Source organism: Ostrea edulis, chromosome 4 (assembly GCF_947568905.1).
Source record: "Ostrea edulis chromosome 4, xbOstEdul1.1, whole genome shotgun sequence".
NCBI lineage: Eukaryota > Metazoa > Mollusca > Bivalvia > Ostreida > Ostreidae > Ostrea > Ostrea edulis.
Genome location: NC_079167.1, coordinates 94,227,434 through 94,246,039, shown reverse-complemented (window position 1 = coordinate 94,246,039; position 18,606 = coordinate 94,227,434). Strand labels below are relative to the sequence as shown.

The 18,606-nt window shown below is 36.1% G+C and overlaps 1 protein-coding gene across 1 annotated transcript; it reads left to right on the top strand.

Moving 5' to 3' along the window:
• Positions 1 to 4,897: 4,897 nt before the first annotated feature.
• On the top strand, positions 4,898 to 9,317 carry LOC125669255 (uncharacterized). Its single transcript, XM_048903694.2, has 2 exons — positions 4,898 to 5,093; positions 6,801 to 9,317. The coding sequence occupies exons 1-2, from the start codon at positions 4,986 to 4,988 to the stop codon at positions 7,290 to 7,292; spliced, it is 600 nt and encodes a 199-aa protein (XP_048759651.2). The 5' UTR covers positions 4,898 to 4,985; the 3' UTR covers positions 7,293 to 9,317.
• The last annotated feature ends 9,289 nt before the right edge of the window (positions 9,318 to 18,606 follow it).

Genomic DNA, 18,606 nt, shown 5'->3' with positions numbered 1-18,606 from the left:
TTATAACAACTGATTGATGTGGTGTGAGGATTGGACCCAAAGGCGACTAATTCCACAATAATGGAGATCTCATGATAACTTATGAACCTACATGCCTATCTTTTCATGGACACTTAGGCGTCATCAAGCTTTATGAGTTTTCTTTTTTCTTAGGCGAAATAAATCGCGATCAGGGCCCTCTCCGGCTCTATAATTGTAAAGGATTTTAATTGCATGGACATTTTTCCTGAAATAAGTAACAAATAATAATACAATCAAATGTTTATTTACTTGTTGGAAAACGAGTGATAGGAGAGGGGAAATTGTTACTTTAGATACAAGAAGAATTTTCCCTCTATTAATGTATGTCTCCGGTGAAGATAGGACAGTGTAAAATGTAGAACAAATGTGGAACATGTTGGCCAAAAAGCAAGTCCACAATGCTGTAAATGGAATGTCGCACACAAATTGAACATAAAGGTATATGAAAGTAGATTAGGCTCGACTAGATATTTGGGCTGGATCCCTCACCGGATCTCGGAGCAGTCCTTCATAATTCATGTCTGGAAATTTACATTCAGCTTTGGTCGATTCTAGCAATTATATAGATAATTTTGGTGAATGTTTTCTCACCCTAAATCACTTTATGCCTTTCTGATATTGTAAAAATATAAATGAATCATATGAATCTTATGTTTCTATATTCATATGAAGCATTAAAAACTTCTACGTGAGAAGAAAAAAATCTAGGGGCTCTTGTTATTGGTGGAAGAGAGAAACCAGATACGATGTACCTGGGAAGAGACAACCGACCTTCCGAAAGTAAACTAGGAAACTTTCTTACTTATCGGCGCGAGCGGGATTCCAACCTGCGCCGACAGAGGTGAGAGGTCGTGTGATTTTGAGCGAGCGCGATGCTCTAACCACTCGGACACGGAGGCCCCTGCGCCAGATTTAAAGTCATTCATTAAATAACCATGAAAACCGGCGTAAAATCGTAAATATGATGGTGATCTTTCAGTTTTCGGTAGGCTTTCAACAATGTAAACTACCAGGGGCCAGTTTTACAAAATTATTTAACGACTAAGATCTGTCATAAGATCCATCATAGCTGTTTCACAAAACTGTCATATCTTAAGATAATCTTAAGATTGTTAGAAATCTTAAGACATCCAGATACTTGTCTTTTAAAAGTCAATAGTGAACTATGTTGTGCTTAGAGATAGGTAGCTTATCAGGAGGGAACGTGGTTTCAGGGACAGAAACAATATATTAGACTATATGGAGAATGTGAACATCATTCATAAGCTTCGTATACCGCGACATATGATCTTTATGATGAACTTAATATCCTACAGCCCACCTTTTCCTACTTTCGCTGTTTAAGCATTAACACTTTTTCTTCACCCGACCCGACATATTCGGTTAAATTTACAGCATCTTAAAAAGAAAAATGTTTTTTTTCCCTCCACCTTGTCAAACAATACTGATATTTCAGCAACTGAAAAGTTTGGACATCGTTTCATAGACATCTGAAAACTTTTGACACCGATTTGTCCGAGTGCATGCATATTTTATTTTCGGAGGAGAGGAATAGGCGAGAAAATTTAAAAATATATATCACACTTTGATATAGTGTAACTGTGTTTCTATAAAAATATCATTTAATGTTTAAATTGTTGTATCACAATTTCTGAAATCAAATAGTACACAAATCGAATGTACCTTTTGAATTACGAAATCAAGTGTAAGTCACATGCTTTAAAAAAGAAGTACAATGTATCAAATTTTATAAATATATTAGATAATTACAAATGCTTTAAATCGCAATATTTCAACTTCCTATTTATATTTTCATATACATGTACTTTAATCTTTCATTTACATGTAACATTTAAATTCATCCATGCAGTTATAAGATTATGAAGGAAACACGGTTTTTTACAATGTAACAAGTATACACGTAACAACGTCCTAAGACCTATCGTAAGATTTCTTAAAGTTAAGATAGTTTTGTGAAACGGTTCTGCCGTATCTTATGATTGTCATAAGTCAAATCTTAAGACACTCCTACGATCTATCTTATGACAATCTTAGATAGTTTGGTGAAACCCGGCCCAGGATTGTCGCGTATACCGGAATTAGGTCTAAGTAAAATATCAAACAATCGGATTTTTCAATTTCTAGTTTATTGTTTATATTCAATTTGATTGTTTTCACGAATGAATGTCAAAAACCAAAAATAACGAAATGTGCAGAAACATGTATACCATTAAATCTCATCTATCTCCCACCACGCGTCAGACGGTGCAAGGCAGTTTCGCGCCAGTGTGTATGGATTTATAGTCAGAGATTATGCTGCCTGGATTGTGAGTTATGATAGTTTCCATATCAATATTAATTTGATCTAAATCTAACACACAGGATGAACAAACTAAATGATTGCATTTATTTACAATTGCATCCTCAAAATTGAATTAATACAGAAAATTATATGGAATATTTCATGACGGAAGGACTATTTTCTGACGGATATGTATTTTGAGTGATCACTACAGTGAATGAGTCCATACAGAACCCTTCCCAGACAAGGAAGAATTACCTCGCGGTGTTTCCGTGATGACCGAGGGAGATTAAACATTATTCCAACTCCCTAAAAAAAACTTGTCTGGTTCATATTTCAAACATAACGATTTTCATCAAATCCAGTGTTTCATTCTTGGGAAATATTCAATTGTTTTATTGTGTTTAGGAACACTTCCGGAAGGTGTAACATGTGACAACATACTTTATTAAGCTGAATGTTGATTTAATTTTGTATTGTTTATAGGAGATGTGAGATTGATCACTGTTCGTTTTCTTCACCTTTATAGGAGTTATGAGATTAATCACTGTTTGTTATTTTTACCCATATAAGAGTAATTAAATTGATCACTGTTCGTTATCTTCACCTTTCATCATGTTAAGATTATAGAAAATCGTTTTAATGTATCTTCACTTTAGCATGCACCCGTGGGTCTGATCCACGGACCATGAATTTTAAATTCAGGTTGGGCCTCTATGATCATATACTTACATTTTGAAGTCTAAAGATGATATTTAAGGACTGTTATATTCACCCCTAGATTAGTTTACCAATACAACCTACCATTGGGTTAAAAGCTGTTTGACGTGTTCCATGCCTATTGTTAGGCAGTACTCCGTTTACCTGATCTAGACATAGGGCGTCCCGTGGGAATCCGGGTTGGAGTAGGTCCACAGTACCCATGCTTGTCGTAAGAGGCGACTAAATGGGGCGGTCCTTCAGAAGAGATTGCAAAAACCGAGGTCCCGTGTCACAGCAGGTGTGCTATGATAGAGATTCCTCCCTACCGAGGATAGACCTAAATTTTACAGCCCTTCACCAGCAAGGGTGACGTCTCCATATAAGTGAAATATTCTCGAGCGGAGCATTAAACAATACAGATTAATCCAATCTAAAACCCTAGATGTGCTCAAGTATTTGACAATCATGCGATCGAGATTAAATGTTTTCTACTAACGTTAATATTGAAAAAAAAAATTAGTTTTCCTACACGTCATAGTTTAAAGTCTAATTTGAAATTTGAGTGAAAAATAGGAGCCACATGAGTGATTTGTCTCTTATCCCACCCTCCTCTTTCTTTAAAACAAAACGGCATGACATTATAGGCCCTACTCACAGAACTGCAGGTAATTGCGTGGACCCTGAGGTCCACGCAGAAAATATATAAGCGAGGTTAAACCGGATGCACTGGAGAAAACTGAGTGTGCGCATGCTCAATGGATATGCGGAGCGTAGCGGAGACAGTCGAGTATTGCCGATTGGGGAACTTATTGATCGGGATCGGGATTCAATACAAAACAATGAGCAGGTAACGGGTGGCTTCGCCCCCAATACATGTTCGCCCTCAGGGGTTTCGCCGCTTTGTCCCAAATATACCTATATTATTAATTAAAGGTGTCAAATTTTTGCGTGTATGGATTTTGGAAGTTATCTATGATAAATCGCTAATGTTTTTTGCTGTATCTGTGCGTGTGTGCCATGGGGGAGGGTTTTTAATGTATCCAAATCGATCTATTCAGTGATATCATGTACCTATTTCATTACGTTTAGTTTTTAATAAAGTATATCTTACAAATTATTTTTTTTTCAAAATATGAATACAAATGATTGTGTAGATTATTGCAAAGAAGCCTAACATTGCATGCATATTCAAAAAGAAAATTATGACATTAAGAAAATGAAAAAAAATATAGATGCAAAATGTTTGATATGTAATTATGATACAATATTGTGAAAATTGCAGATGCTGAAAATAAAGGATATTAAAGACAAAGATGTTAAAGATCTGCCACCATCCCCTTCAGTGAGAGGAGTTGTGCTAGATGTCAGTGACATAGAAAAATCACAAAATGCCCAATACAAAGATAAATTCTTTGCAATCATTGCTGATGAAACTGCTGCAGTATCTGTAACAGTGTATGATCCAAACAAAAGAAACAAATTTATTAAGGGAATGGCTGTAGTTCTAATGAATGTTCTTGTGAAGCAAAATTTTATAGCTGTTACAAGCAAAACAGATGTGGGAATTGCAAGACCATTCTCTATCCCTGATGATGTTAAGAGTGAAGTACCAACCCTTGCTGGACAAACAATGACCTTAAAAGCTGCACTAGCTTCACCTGTGAAAACACTACTTACAGTCAAGGGAAAAGTTGTTAAGGTACTATATATTTTAAAGATTGGAAATATATTATTTAGATTTTAAAGTAGTCTACTTTAATTGTGTCATTAAATGCATTAATATAATTTAGAAATATGAATCAATAAAGCATAAAAAACCTGTTTGGATTCTCCAATTTTTTAATTTTTATTTCAGTTGTCACCAGCAAGCAAGAAAAGAGTTGAGCAAAATGATGTAAAATTCCAAGAGGTAATTCTGAAAGATATTGATAGTCATGCAACAGTTGCAGTGTGGGACTCGATGGTAAATACTATTGAAAAGGGAGAATGTGTGCAGATTACAAAATGCAGGGTGCGTTTGTTCAACGAGCAGAAAAGGTTAACCACTACAAGATCATCCCAGTGCGAGGTTTGTTGTTATACATATATAATCAATGGGATAATTCTATGAAAAATGTTTATTCTATTTTTAGGTCACCTGAATCACTCAGGTGACCTATTGCTATCTGTTTTTGTCCGTTGTCGTTCGTCGTGCGGGTGTGCGTCGTGCGTTAACATTTGAACATTTTCAGCTTCTTCTCTGAAACCACTGAACCAATTTCAACCAATTTTGGCATAGAGCATCTAAGGGTGGAGGGGAACAAAAATTGTGAAATTCGTGGTCCCTGTCCCCCTGGGGCCTGAGGGGTGGGACAAAAACCATCAAAATGAGTGCAATTTTAAAAAATCTTCTTCTTTACTCCTGGACATCAATCAGCCAAATTGTGGGCATGATTATAATGAGCATTGAGTCCTCTTCCAAAATTGTGAAATTCATGGCCCCTGGATCAGGGGTTCTTGTGTTAGGGTGGGACTCTATTGATCATATAGTGAAAATGCAGAAATTCTTTAAAAATCTTCTTCTCTGCTCCTGGATATTAAGTAGACAAACTAATATTATGGTAATGATGAGCAAGGATGCCTCTTTCAAAATTGTGAAATCCATGGCCCCTGTGTCAGGGGTTCTGGTGCTAGGGCGGGGCTTTATTGATCCTTTAGTGAAAATGCATCATTTCTTTTAAAATCTTCTTCTCTGCTCCTGGATATTAAGTAGACAAACCAATAGCATGGTTCTGATGAGCAAGGATGCCTCTTTCAAAATCGTGAGATTCATGGCCCCTGTGTCACGGGTTCTGGTTCTAGGGCGGGACTCTATTGATCATATAGTGAAAATGCATTATTCCTTTGAAAATCTTTTTCTCTGCTCCTGGATATTAAGTAGACAAACCAATAGCATGGTTATGATGAGCAAGGATGCCTCTTTCAAAATTGAGAAATTCATGGCTCCTGGGTCAGGGATTCTGGTGCTAGGGCGGGACTCTATTGGTCATATAGTGAAAATGCATTATTTCTTTGAAAATCTTCTTCTCTGCTTCTGGATATTAAGTAGACAAATTAATAGCATGATTCTGATGAGCAAGGATGCCTCTTTCAAAATTTTGAAATTCATAGCCCCTGGGTCATGGGTTCTGGTGCTAGGGCGGGGCTCTATTGATCATTTAGCGAAAATGCATTATTTCTTTGAAAATCCTCTTCTCTGCTCCTGGATATTAAGTAGACAAGCCAATACTAGGGCTATGATGAGCAAGGATGCCTCTTTCAAAATTGTGAAATCCATGGCCCCTGGGTCGGGGGTTCTGGTGCTAGGGCGGGGCTCTATTGATCTTATAGTGAAAATGCATTATTTCTTTGAAAATCTTCTCGGCTCCTGGATATTTAGCAGATAGAGTAAGTACTTAGTTATGATGAGCAAGGATGCTTCTTCTAAAATTGTGATATTTATGGTCCTTGGGTCATGGGTGTAAGGGCAGGGCTCTATTGATTATATACTGAAAATGCATTATTTCTTTGAAAATCTTCTCTGTCCATGAGTTTTATTTGATACTTTTGTGGATCCTCTAAAATATTGTGCATTCTCAGGTGACCGTTAAGGCCCTTGGGCCTCTTGTTATAATCTGTAATCATTTGTAATCATTTGAGAGAGCATCAAAAGACAAGAAAAGGTAACACACACACACAAAAATCTGTAATCACTATGTAAATTTTTCTGATATTTCTCACTTTTGTTAAATTGTAGAAACTTGCTAATGATGAAAACTTGCTGCTGGTGTCTGATGATGAAGATGTGGACACTGATGAAAACTGGGGAGACACTCCAACTGTGGATTTTAATAGTAAAACAATCACAGCTGTGTTTGATGTTGATCCCTACCTTGCCTGTCCTACACCTTCATGTAACAACACCAAACTTACCCCAGTAGAATCCAATTCTGGTAGTCGTATCATGAACTGCAAAAACTGTGGAAGAAACTATGGTGAAAGTGCATGTAATAACTACTTGCGTGCTACAGTAATGATTGAAGTAGAGGAATCTAACAAACCCCCCCAGAAAGTGGCAATATTTAAGCCGCAGATTGAAAAGCTCTTCATTTCAAGAGGATTCGCACTTCCTTCCACCAATGACCAAACTGAGCTTCTCGTCAAATTCTTTGAAATTATTCCAGTTGACATCAAGTTTCACATGATAAATAACACTATTAAACAATTGACCTGCAAAAGAGTTGCATGAACATTCAACTCTATTGCAACCAATGTAACCAGTATCTTTTCCATCCAGTGTAGTACACAGTTTCTTGTTTGTATAAATGATTTTGTCCTAAACTGGTTTACTTGATTTGTGAACCATTACGAAGGGGATCTTTATTGGGTTTTTTTCATTGTTTTGTGTAGTTCACACAAGTTTTTGTTACTTGGAATCTTTTTTTTTCATTTATTGCTTGTATATGCAAGAGAGTTGCATAGACAAAAGTCCTAGTCATTTACCTTTCTAGTCAGATTTTGTCAAAAAATGGTTTAATGTTTAATTACCAAAGTGACAACTAGTTTTACCATGTTTTGTTTTTTTTTAAATATGCATGTTTAATCTTAACATATTAAGTTTTTTTAATTGTTATATATCTTCTTTTTTTTTGTATTCAAGAAAGCTGTTTGAACAAAAGCTCTCAGAATTCCTTTGTTTAAGAACAACTCAATAACTAGCCATTATTTAACCATAACACATTCAAATCTACTTGCATTTTATCACAGTAATCTATAAATGTTTACAAACCAATTAAATAGTAACTTTAAGATTTTGTGTAGATTACCCTTTTACTGTTGAAGCATATAAAATAACTTTGTCATCCTTTATTGCTTTAATGTACAAAGCTACTCTTACATGAAGGAGAGTCACACAAGCATAAGTTTTCACAGTATTTTTTTTTTTCAAAATCAACTCAAGGATACCAGCCGTTTCTCTTTTTATCAAACAAGTATAATTTCGTCAGATTTTTCCATGTACTGATTTAAGAACCCTTTATACATTGCACACTAAAGATTTTTAATTACATGGTATTTTTAATGCAGTTTAAGTAACCTGCCCTAACATCAAAAATGAAAATTGAAATCTACAATATATTACTCAATTTGTAATCAATTCAAGCATTTTTGGCATTACGCCTGGATGATTTAATCGAATCTTTATTTGCACGTTCTATCCCATTTAATTAAGAAACAGAGGTTTTTGTTTATCAATACTTCATTGCCTTATTTCGTAATCCCTTGGCGCAATTGGCAGCTACATGTACCTATGTTGAATATGAAATAGATCAACTTGATATTGACACTTTCATACCATATAATTTCATCAAAAGTTAAAAAAAAACTAATTAGTGAAAAGAGGGTTCTTCAGATTTATAAACCATCAGAAAAATTATCTTGATGATATTGTGTAGTTCACACAATCCTTTTGTGTAATATTTTTGTCATATTTTTCGTTTTTTAAAGGTGCTCTTATGTGCAAGAAAATTGCATGTGCAATAGTTTTGTAATGCTTAGAGCCATGACCTTTAATCAAAACAAATCACATAATGTTACAGTAGTTATATTTTGTTGATTACTGTATTTATGTTTCACAAAGCATTGTAAGGAAAACCTTCAAGGTCTTCCATAGTTCACACATTACACATTTTTGTCAAATATTTGTTGTATAAGGTGTTCTTAAAGAAAGAAACTAACTTTTTTATATTTTCTGTATGATTTCTGAAAAACAGTTTAGAAAAATAAATAGTTTTCTTAATAAAATAAAATTAATTTCATTTAGTCTTATTTATTAATTTATGTAGTGTACATACTTTCAGTTTGCATCAAATGTTCAACAGTAGAGGTAATATGTTGTTGTTCAGATTTTAAAATTGACATCATTGGAGAAATTGCACTGAGCGATTGAAATGAAAAGCAACAATAAGCTACTCTGTTCCTTAGTTTCTAAACATTAGCAGTTACGTAAATTGAAAATGCTCATAGAAATGTCGCTGAACTCACAAGGTTATGAGTATATACTAGAATCCTTGCCTATTTCTTTGAAGTTCATAGTTATAGTTAATGATACTATGTAGGGAAAATCATCTAATCTCCAGTATATTTTCAAGAAACATGAATAAAAGCACCAAGTCTGCATTTCCAAATTAAAACTTGATCAACAAGTATATTTTTCGATAAAAACTCTACTAGAGTCTCTAGGGGACACCTTGATTCATATTAAGTTCCTATTCCAAACACATGCCTATAGTCCACATATTGCAGTCCTTTTGTAAAGGACAGCAACTTGTTCAATTATCTAAATATGGCGGAATAGTAACGTCATGATCACCGACTATTTTCACATTGTTTCTTGAAAATCACAAAAAAAGGCTTTCATTATGACTTGTTTAATATATAGTACCTCCACATACACCCACTACCTCCATTACTTGTGAAATATTTATCTAATTATGATCAAATCACTTTTTGGTGGAGGCATGCGAAAACTAAATCTCGATTTTACGTCGCCCACCTTTTTCCTTTTCCCCCCAGATGAGCATCGGAAAAATAAATACATAATTCAGGCATTTTTTAACAAACTGCATGATCGCAATATGAACTTTCATACTTATAACCATTAAATTCATAAAACACGGACAAATACAGATCTAGTGTGCTATTTTCGCACTTCCTTTAACATTAAAGATCTATACCTGTATTTATATGTGGAAGACACTCACAAAGTGTTCTATCACGAATCATATGCCTGTGTCACATTACTAGCGGGTACCGGGCGAGGTATAGGTATCGGTGGGGGACCTGTCAAGATCTAACACCGTAGGGACACATTTCCAAGTCTGCCGGGTGATTAGCTCTCCTCATATACCGCCCGCACCTCGGGCGGGACAAGGAAGGCAGCCGTATGTTTACCGGGCGGGGAGCGTATGGAATGATGGTGTTGGTGGCCGCCCGATATCCGTAAGGTTATCGGTAGGTAACCAGGAGGGGTACGTCCGGTACCCATACGGACATCGTACGGACTAGGTACCCCCGTGCGGTCACCGCTCGGACACCTGAGGGGTATCGGATGAAGCCCGGACGATGTCCGTTCTGAGAACATCCGGGTATCGTTCGGTGACCTTTGCCTTTTCATGCGTGTTAAGTGCAATTAAGGCAATTGCAAACTGGTGTATAAATACCTATCGTCATCGTCATCATCTCCAACATCATCATCGACGCTGTTGCCATCAACATCGACATGGCCAATCCTCCGAGGCATCTGAGACTGCCGTTCCTACGTCTACAACTCGCTGAAGCACGTGAGCGTTATCTTACGATGGGGTTGACATCGCCAGGATTTAACTCCGCGCTAAAAGCTGCCGGTGGGGTATACGGGCCCTGAATGGCGTGTTCTCACCGCATGGTCCCCGGCCGGACACTTTTCAGATTTTGGCATTCTCAGGCCGCTCAGAACCCGCTACCTAGTCGGATACCTAATCGCAGTGTAATGTGACACAGGTATTAGGGTGGTGAGGGTGTTACTCTGCTTGAAAATAATTTGACAACGAGGATGAAAAAAAATCTGATGATTGTGTCAGGTATTTCTTATTTTTAGATGTTGGCATTTATCAAACGCACGGTACTGCGCTTAATTGTATTGGAATCTCAACAAAAGATAGTCTTCAATATGCGATTGAATTTCCTCATGGTATTCCGCATAGATCGTGCCCACAAGAGAGCTGTGTGATACAGGTTTGTCATACCATGCAAGTCCTGACCTCACGTAAAAGAATTAACACAGGCGGTCGTTGCGTTTTCAAGAGTTTTCTCTCTCAATACCAATAAACATTTAAAAAAAATTAAATAACACAATCTTTGATTCTAAAAAAAGTCTGATGTTATGGCGTTTGTTATTGTGGTTAGAGGATCGCTGTCGTGTAATACTTTTATATCTTGCTAGTCTAGGCAAGAAGAATTAAACAGCACTTTTGAGCTGTTCATGGTCAATATGAACGGAATTGGGGTTGAGGCAAATTCTGTGAATCGCGCTACACACATGTTGTACCCCCCCCCCCCCCCCAAATCATTACGCTCTCTCAGTCGCGTGCTTTAACTAGTTCATTATCAGTTCATAGTCAATATGAACAGATTGTGTCGTGTGCTGAAATTAGTTGGTTCATAGCGCAAAATGCGATTTGTAATATAAATACACATGTATATCAACAGATGTCCCTTGATTTCTGGTATGTCTCCAACCTAATTTTATTTTTTTTCTTTAGTTACACAATATATTCTTAAGATTTACATTTTGTCGTCATTTAAAAAAAATGACAAGTTTTTACACACAACCTGTTTTCTGTCACATTAAAATTACGTGAGCTGCAATGTTGCAGTGTATTGATAGTGAGGTTTTAACATAAATGATTATATGAATGGTAGACATACATAATTGACGAGACCACACGTCAAAGCGAATATTTTTATAGCAACTCTAATCAGCATATAAACAAAGATGGAAGCCTGGCTGCGATGCTAAAACATGTAACGACAAGTCTTAAGGACGACACGTCCCTTCCTCATGACAAATGATAGTTTTATCAATAAAATATAAATGAAGGGCGAGGTTAACACGGATTCCTGGACGCATCAGAGATGGAAACAGGTGCTTAGGCAATCTCAGCGAGATTCGTCGAGGCTGGATATATGGACTGACGCCTCTTCCGAATCTTAGACCAGTGTCACATAAAGTGATTCGGGAAATCTTGCCTGAACGTCGGCCGCTTGTTATGTTCCCCAAACAAAGTTTGGGAACATATTGTTTTTACTCTGTTTCTTATTATTATTATGTTCCCCAAACAAAGTTTGGGAACATATTGTTTTTACTCTGTTTCTTATTAAGGTCTTCCGTTTCCAACGGAAGCCCTTCTAGTGATTCTACTGTTTATTAAGGTCTTCCGTCTCCTGCGGAAGACCTTACTATTATTGTTCGCGTTCTTCTTCTTCATTATTAAGGTCTTCCGTCTCCTGCGGAAGACCTTACTATTATTGTTCGCGTTCTTCTTCTTCATTATTATTATTATTATTTTCCTTGGTAGTACACGCGTTTTCCTCAGCCATTTCTCGATCGATTTTCACCAAATTTTCAGGAAAGATGTCTTTTGGTGACGAGACGTTGCTTGCAAAATTTCGTGCTTGACGTCACTTCCGGTCAGGAGTTATCTCTCTTTTAGTGACTTTTTGAAGGGCCTTGTTGTCCACACATCTCCTCCGTTAGTTTTGAAGCTAGAGTCTTGAAATTTCTACACAAGATAGAGTAAACATTTTAGAAGATTTGTGGGGGATTCGATTTTACCGGAGGCGATTTGCCTAAAAGCTCGCCTGGACCTGAAAAAATGGATGCCAAAATTTTTCGCCCATTTCGGCGATTTTTGACCTTTGATCTCCAATATCTTTTTTCTTGCAAATATTTTGTTAAGACATGTAGAACAAAAGTTGTGCACATTTACGAGATCTTTTCGAACATATCAAGATTTAGGGGCTAGCCCCTCAAATTAGGGATCTAGAAGGGCTCAAAGTCTAGATCAAATATCTCAAAAATCGTTAATATTTTGGTATAAGTCAAAGAACAAAAAATGTTCATCTCAACAATCCAAATCTATTCATATAAAAATTTAGGTCATATGTTGCGTAATAAGGGATTTTAAGGGCCAAAACCATAAATTTTTTACCCCTTGTATCTCGAAAACGACAAATATTTTGAAAAGCAATAAAGAACAAAAGTTGTTGAGAATGATGATCTGAACAATATGCATATTTCGTTTTTACCCTATGTGGCCCCGTTAGGGAGCTACAGTTTCGCCCCTAAAAATTACTTCTAGAAATAACTCCAGAACGGTAAAGAATTTCTAAATACTTGTTGAACAAAAATGTTTGAAATGTCATGACCTTTCTTACGATATCAAGCAAAAGGGGCTGACCCTTTAAATTAGGGGCCCAGAAGGGTCCAAAGGTTTATGAGAATATCTCAGAAACTATTAATATTTTGTAATAAGTCATTGAAGCGGAAATGTTCATCTAAACGAGCTTGTTCTTATCGAATCAAAAAGTAAGTCATATGTTACGTAATAAGGGATTTTAAGGGCCAAAATCATAGATAATTGACACCTCATATCTTGAAAACGACAAATATTTTGAAAAGCATTATTGAACAAAAGTTGTTCAGAATGATAATCTAAACAATATGTACATTTCGTTTTTTCCCTATGTGGCCCCGTTAGGGAGCTACAGTTTGGCCCCTAAATATTTCTTGTAGAGATAACTCGAGAACGGTAAAGAATTTCTAAATACTTGTTGAGCAAAAAATGTTTCAAATGACAAGGCCTTTCTTACGATATCAAGCAAAACGGGCTGGCCCTTTAAATTAGGGGTTCAGAAGGGTCCAAATGTTTTTGAGAATATCTCAGAAACTATTAATATTTTATAATAAGTTGTAGAAGCGGAAATGTTCATCTCAACGAGCTTGATCTTATCAAATCAAAAAGTAGGTCATATGTTACGTACTTAGAGATTTTAAGGGCCAAAATCGTAAATATTTGACGCCTCATATCTTTAAAACGACATATTTTTTGAAAAGCATTATTGAACAAAAGTTGTTCAATGTGTCATAACCTATCGATCAATATCAAAAAATGGGTCTGTGGGCCTCATGGCTCGCCTGTAGAGTCGATTTTTGTCGATATCAGTCGATTTCAAAAACTTGTAACTGGTAAATATTTTGTAAGGACATATTGAACAAAAGTTGTTCAGTTTATCGAGATCTATCGATTGATATCAAGAAATAGGCCTATGGTCCTAATGGCTCGCCTGTAGAGTCGATTTTTTGTCGATATCGGTCGATCTCAATAACTTTTTACAGGTAAATATTTTGTAAAGACATATAGAACTAAAGTTGTTGAGTCTATAGAGGGCTAACAAATGACATCAAGAAATAGGCCCGCGGGCCTTATGGCTCGCCTGGAGAGTCGAATTTCAAACGAATTTCACCGCAACTTTGCTTCAGAAGCTTATGATATGAAAAATTGATTATATCTAAAGTGTCTTAAAGTCGGAAACTAAATTGGGACTCATTTGTCTCTTTTTTTTTTTTTTTTTAACTCCGAGTGCATCAACAAATCGGACGGAAGACCTACTCGTTGCTCGCAACGAGATCGTGTCTAGTTATTATTATGTTCCCCAAACAAAGTTTGGGAACATATTGTTTTTACTCTGTTTCTTATTATTATTATGTTCCCCAAACAAAGTTTGGGAACATATTGTTTTTACTCTGTTTCTTATTATTATTATTATTATTATTATTATTATTATTATTATTATTCTTTTTCTCCGGTACTTTTTTGTCCGGTAGTGTTCTCAGAAACTACAAAAGGGATCGATATGAAACTTTCCAGGATGATAGTATAGCGTTTGTAGATGTGCATAGTGATAGTCATTTTGTTTGCACGTGCATGCACACGCGCGCACGTGCATTCCAATTTTGGTATAAAAAATGGAAAATCAGAATATTGAAGGAAGCGATATAAATCCTAAATAGGATGATAGTATATGATTTGTACATATGAAAAATAATATTTATTTTGTCAGCACGTGCACGCATGCGCGTGCACGCGCATTACAAAATTTGTACACTAACTTTGGAATCAGTCTAACTTTTTTGTTGTTCATTGAAATGGCTTGAAATTCATATCAGAGGTAGATATTGAGACTCTTAACTGATTTGCATGGTCAAAATTACCAATTTGCACGTGCATGCACGTGTGCTTCATTTTGATTGGATAATACTAAAACGTTTGTAACTATCTTGTTTATGAAGTGAATGAGATGATATTCACAGCATATGTAGACAATATGTGTATCTATATATTGGTGTAACAAAAAAATGCCAACGCACACGCGCATGCGCGTGCAACGTTTTTAAATTTTCAATTTTTAAAGGACGATAACGTTTTTGTTTTTCATCAAATTCTATTGATATTAATGGTTTAGATGTGTCTTGTTACTCCTTACAAATTGTTGTGGTTAGAATTACTGCTCAGCACGTGCATGCACGTGTGCTGAATTCTGATTGGACGATTTTAAAATCGCTATAACTTCCTTGTATTTGGTGGAAACGTTATGAAATTCACACTGTGGGTATATGATACAAATGCCTGTTGAACGACATCAACAAAAATTCGGAATCATACACGCGTGCACGTGTATGCGCGTGCAACGCTTTCTTTCATTTTTTTTGGTACTGAAATGAGCATATTGAACGTACTACATGTAATTAAAGGCTAAAATAAAATGATTTTTTCCTATAGATTCACAAGGACATCACTTTTTAATTGGGGGAGGTTTGGGGAACATATGTAACGGTCCCCGTTACAATTAGAACTAGTTATTATTATTATTATTATTCTTTTTCTCCGGTACTTTTTTGTCCGGTAGTGTTCTCAGAAACTACAAAAGGGATCGATATGAAACTTTCCAGGATGATAGTATAGCGTTTGTAGATGTGCATAGTGATAGTCATTTTGTTTGCACGTGCATGCACGCGCGCGCACGTGCATTGCAATTTTGGTACAAAAAATGGAAAATCAGAATATTGAAGGAAGCGATATAAAACCTAAATAGGATGATAGTATATCATTTGTACATATGAAAAATAATAGTTATTTTGCCAGCACGCGCACGCATGCGCGTGCACGCGCATTACAAAATTTGTACGCTAACTTTGGAATCAGTCCAACTTTTTTGTTGTTCATTGAAATGGCTTGAAATTCATATCATAGGTAGATATTGAGACCCTTAACTGATTTACATGGTCAAAATTACCAATTTGCACGCGCATGCACGTGCGCTTCATTTTGATTGGATAATGCTAAAACGTTTGTAACTATCTTATTTATGAAGCGAATGAGATGATATTCACAGCATATGTAGACAATATGTGTATCTATATGTTGGTGTAACAAAAAATGCCAACGCACACGCGCATGCGCGTGCAACGTTTTTTAAATGTTCAATTTTTAAAGGACGATAACGTTTTTGTTTTTCATCAAATTCTATTCATATTAGGGGTTTAGATGTATCTTGGTACTCCTTACAAATTGCTGTGGTTAGAATTACTGCTCATCACGTGCATGCACGTGTGCTGATTTCTGATTGGACGATTTTAAAATCGCTATAACTTCCTTATATTTGGTGGAAACGTTATGAAATTCATACTGTGGGTATATGATACAAATGCCTGTTGAACGACATCAACAAAAATTCGGAATCATACACGCGTGCGCATGTATGCACGTGCAACGCTTTCTTTCATTTCTTGGTACTGAAATGACCATATTGAACGTACTACATGTAATTAAAGGCTAAAATAAAATGATTTTTTCCTATAGATTCACAAGGACATCACTTTTTAATTGGGGGAGGTTTGGGGAACATCTGTAACGGTCCCCGTTACAATTAGAACTAGTTATTATTATTCTTTCTTCTTGGGACTTTTTTGTCCACGAGTGTTCTCAGAAACTACTCAAGGGATCAATATGAAACCTTTTTAGGATGATAGTATAGCATATGTAGATGTGCGGAACGAATGTCATTTTGTCTGAAAATGCATGCATGTGCATGCACGTGCATTGGATTTTTTGTTTACAAACTTTAGAATTAGTCTAACTTTTTTATTTTTCAATGAAATCGTTTGCTATTTATATCGTAGGTATAACATGGGACCCTTAACTGTTTGGCATCGTCAAAATTTCAATTCTGCACGCGTATGCACGTGTGCTTCAATTTGATTGGATAATATAAAACCGTTTCTAACATTCATCCCAATGAAGGAAATTTAATAATATTTACAGGATAGGTAGACATGTCAAATATCTACAGATCGATGTAATAAAAATCGCAATCGCGCATGCGCACGCACGTGTATTGTCTTTTAAATGTTCAATTCTTTCAATGACCATAACTTTTTTGTTTTTTGTCAAAATCTTTTCAAACTTGCATTGTATATGTATCTTGATATTCTTAACAAAAGTGTATAGTCATAATTACCATCCGGCACGTGCATGCACGTGTGCTATATTCTGATTGGACGATTTTCAAATCGCCATAACTTTCTTATAAATGATGGAAACAATATGAAATTTATATTGTAGGTATATCTATCAGATGTCTATTGAATGACATCAACATTGATGCTGAGTCATACTCACGTGCCCGTGTATGCACGTGCATAGCTTTTCTTTCATTTTTCGGGTACTAAAATGGTCATAACTATTGAATTAAAAACTGAAATGAATTCAAATTTACCCTGAGGATCTCTGATATGAATGTCTATGAAATGGTGTCAACAAATTTTCCATTATCAAAATCGCGTGCGCGTGAATGCGCGTGCATTGTAATTTTTGACGTCTAAATTTGAGTATTGGTCTATAACATTTTGAGATTGCTATGAATAGGTTTGAAAATTAGGTTGCAGGTATGTTTTGGGCCTCTCAATTTATTAATAGTCTCAAAATCACTTCCCTGCACGCGCATGCACGTACGCTTATTTCTGATTGGACGATTTTGAAATCCCAATAACTTTCTTATGAGTGAAGCGATCGATACCAAATTCATATAGTAAGTATATTCTTCAAATGTCTATTGATTAGCATCAACAAAATTGTTGTGTGGTACTCACGCACACGTGTATGCACGTGTATTGATTTCGGTCTTTGTAGCTTTGAGTTGTCGTTAATTTCTCGTTTTTCATTGAACAGTTGTGAAACTTCTCTTGTACTCATATAGTCAGACTTCTAATGTATCGAGATGGTCGAATTATGTATATGCACGTGCATGTACGTACGTGCACAAAACTCTCAGATCTTTATAACTGATTTGTATTAGCATGAAATGGACTGAACGTTATAAGATAGTTAAATATTCACATGTTTCACAGTTTGCAAAGGTCAAAACAACTTGTACTGAAATAAGTGACACCACTTGCTAAATGGGGGAGTGTTTGGGGAACATGTGTAACGGTCCCCGTTACAATAAGTACTAGTTATTATTAAGGTCTTCCGTCTCCTGCGGAAGACCTTACTATTATTGTTCGCGTTCTTCTTCTTCATTATTATTATTATTATTTTCCTTGGTAGTACAAGCGTTTTTCTCAGCCATTTCTCGATGGATTTTCACGAAATTTTCAGGAAAGATGTCGTTTGGTGACGAGACTTTGCTTGCAAAATTTCGTGCTTGACGTCACTTCCAGTCAGGAGTTATCTCTCTTTTAGTGACGTTTTGAAGGGCCTTGTTGTCCACGCATCTCCTCCGTTAGTTTTGAAGCTAGAGTCTTGAAATTTCTACACAAGATAGAGTAAACATTTTAGAAGATTTGTGGGGGATTCGATTTTACCGGAGGCGATTTGCCTAAACGCTCGCCTGGACCTGAAAAAATGGATGCCAAACTTTTTCGCCCATTTCGGCGATTTTTGACCTTTGATCTCCAATATCTT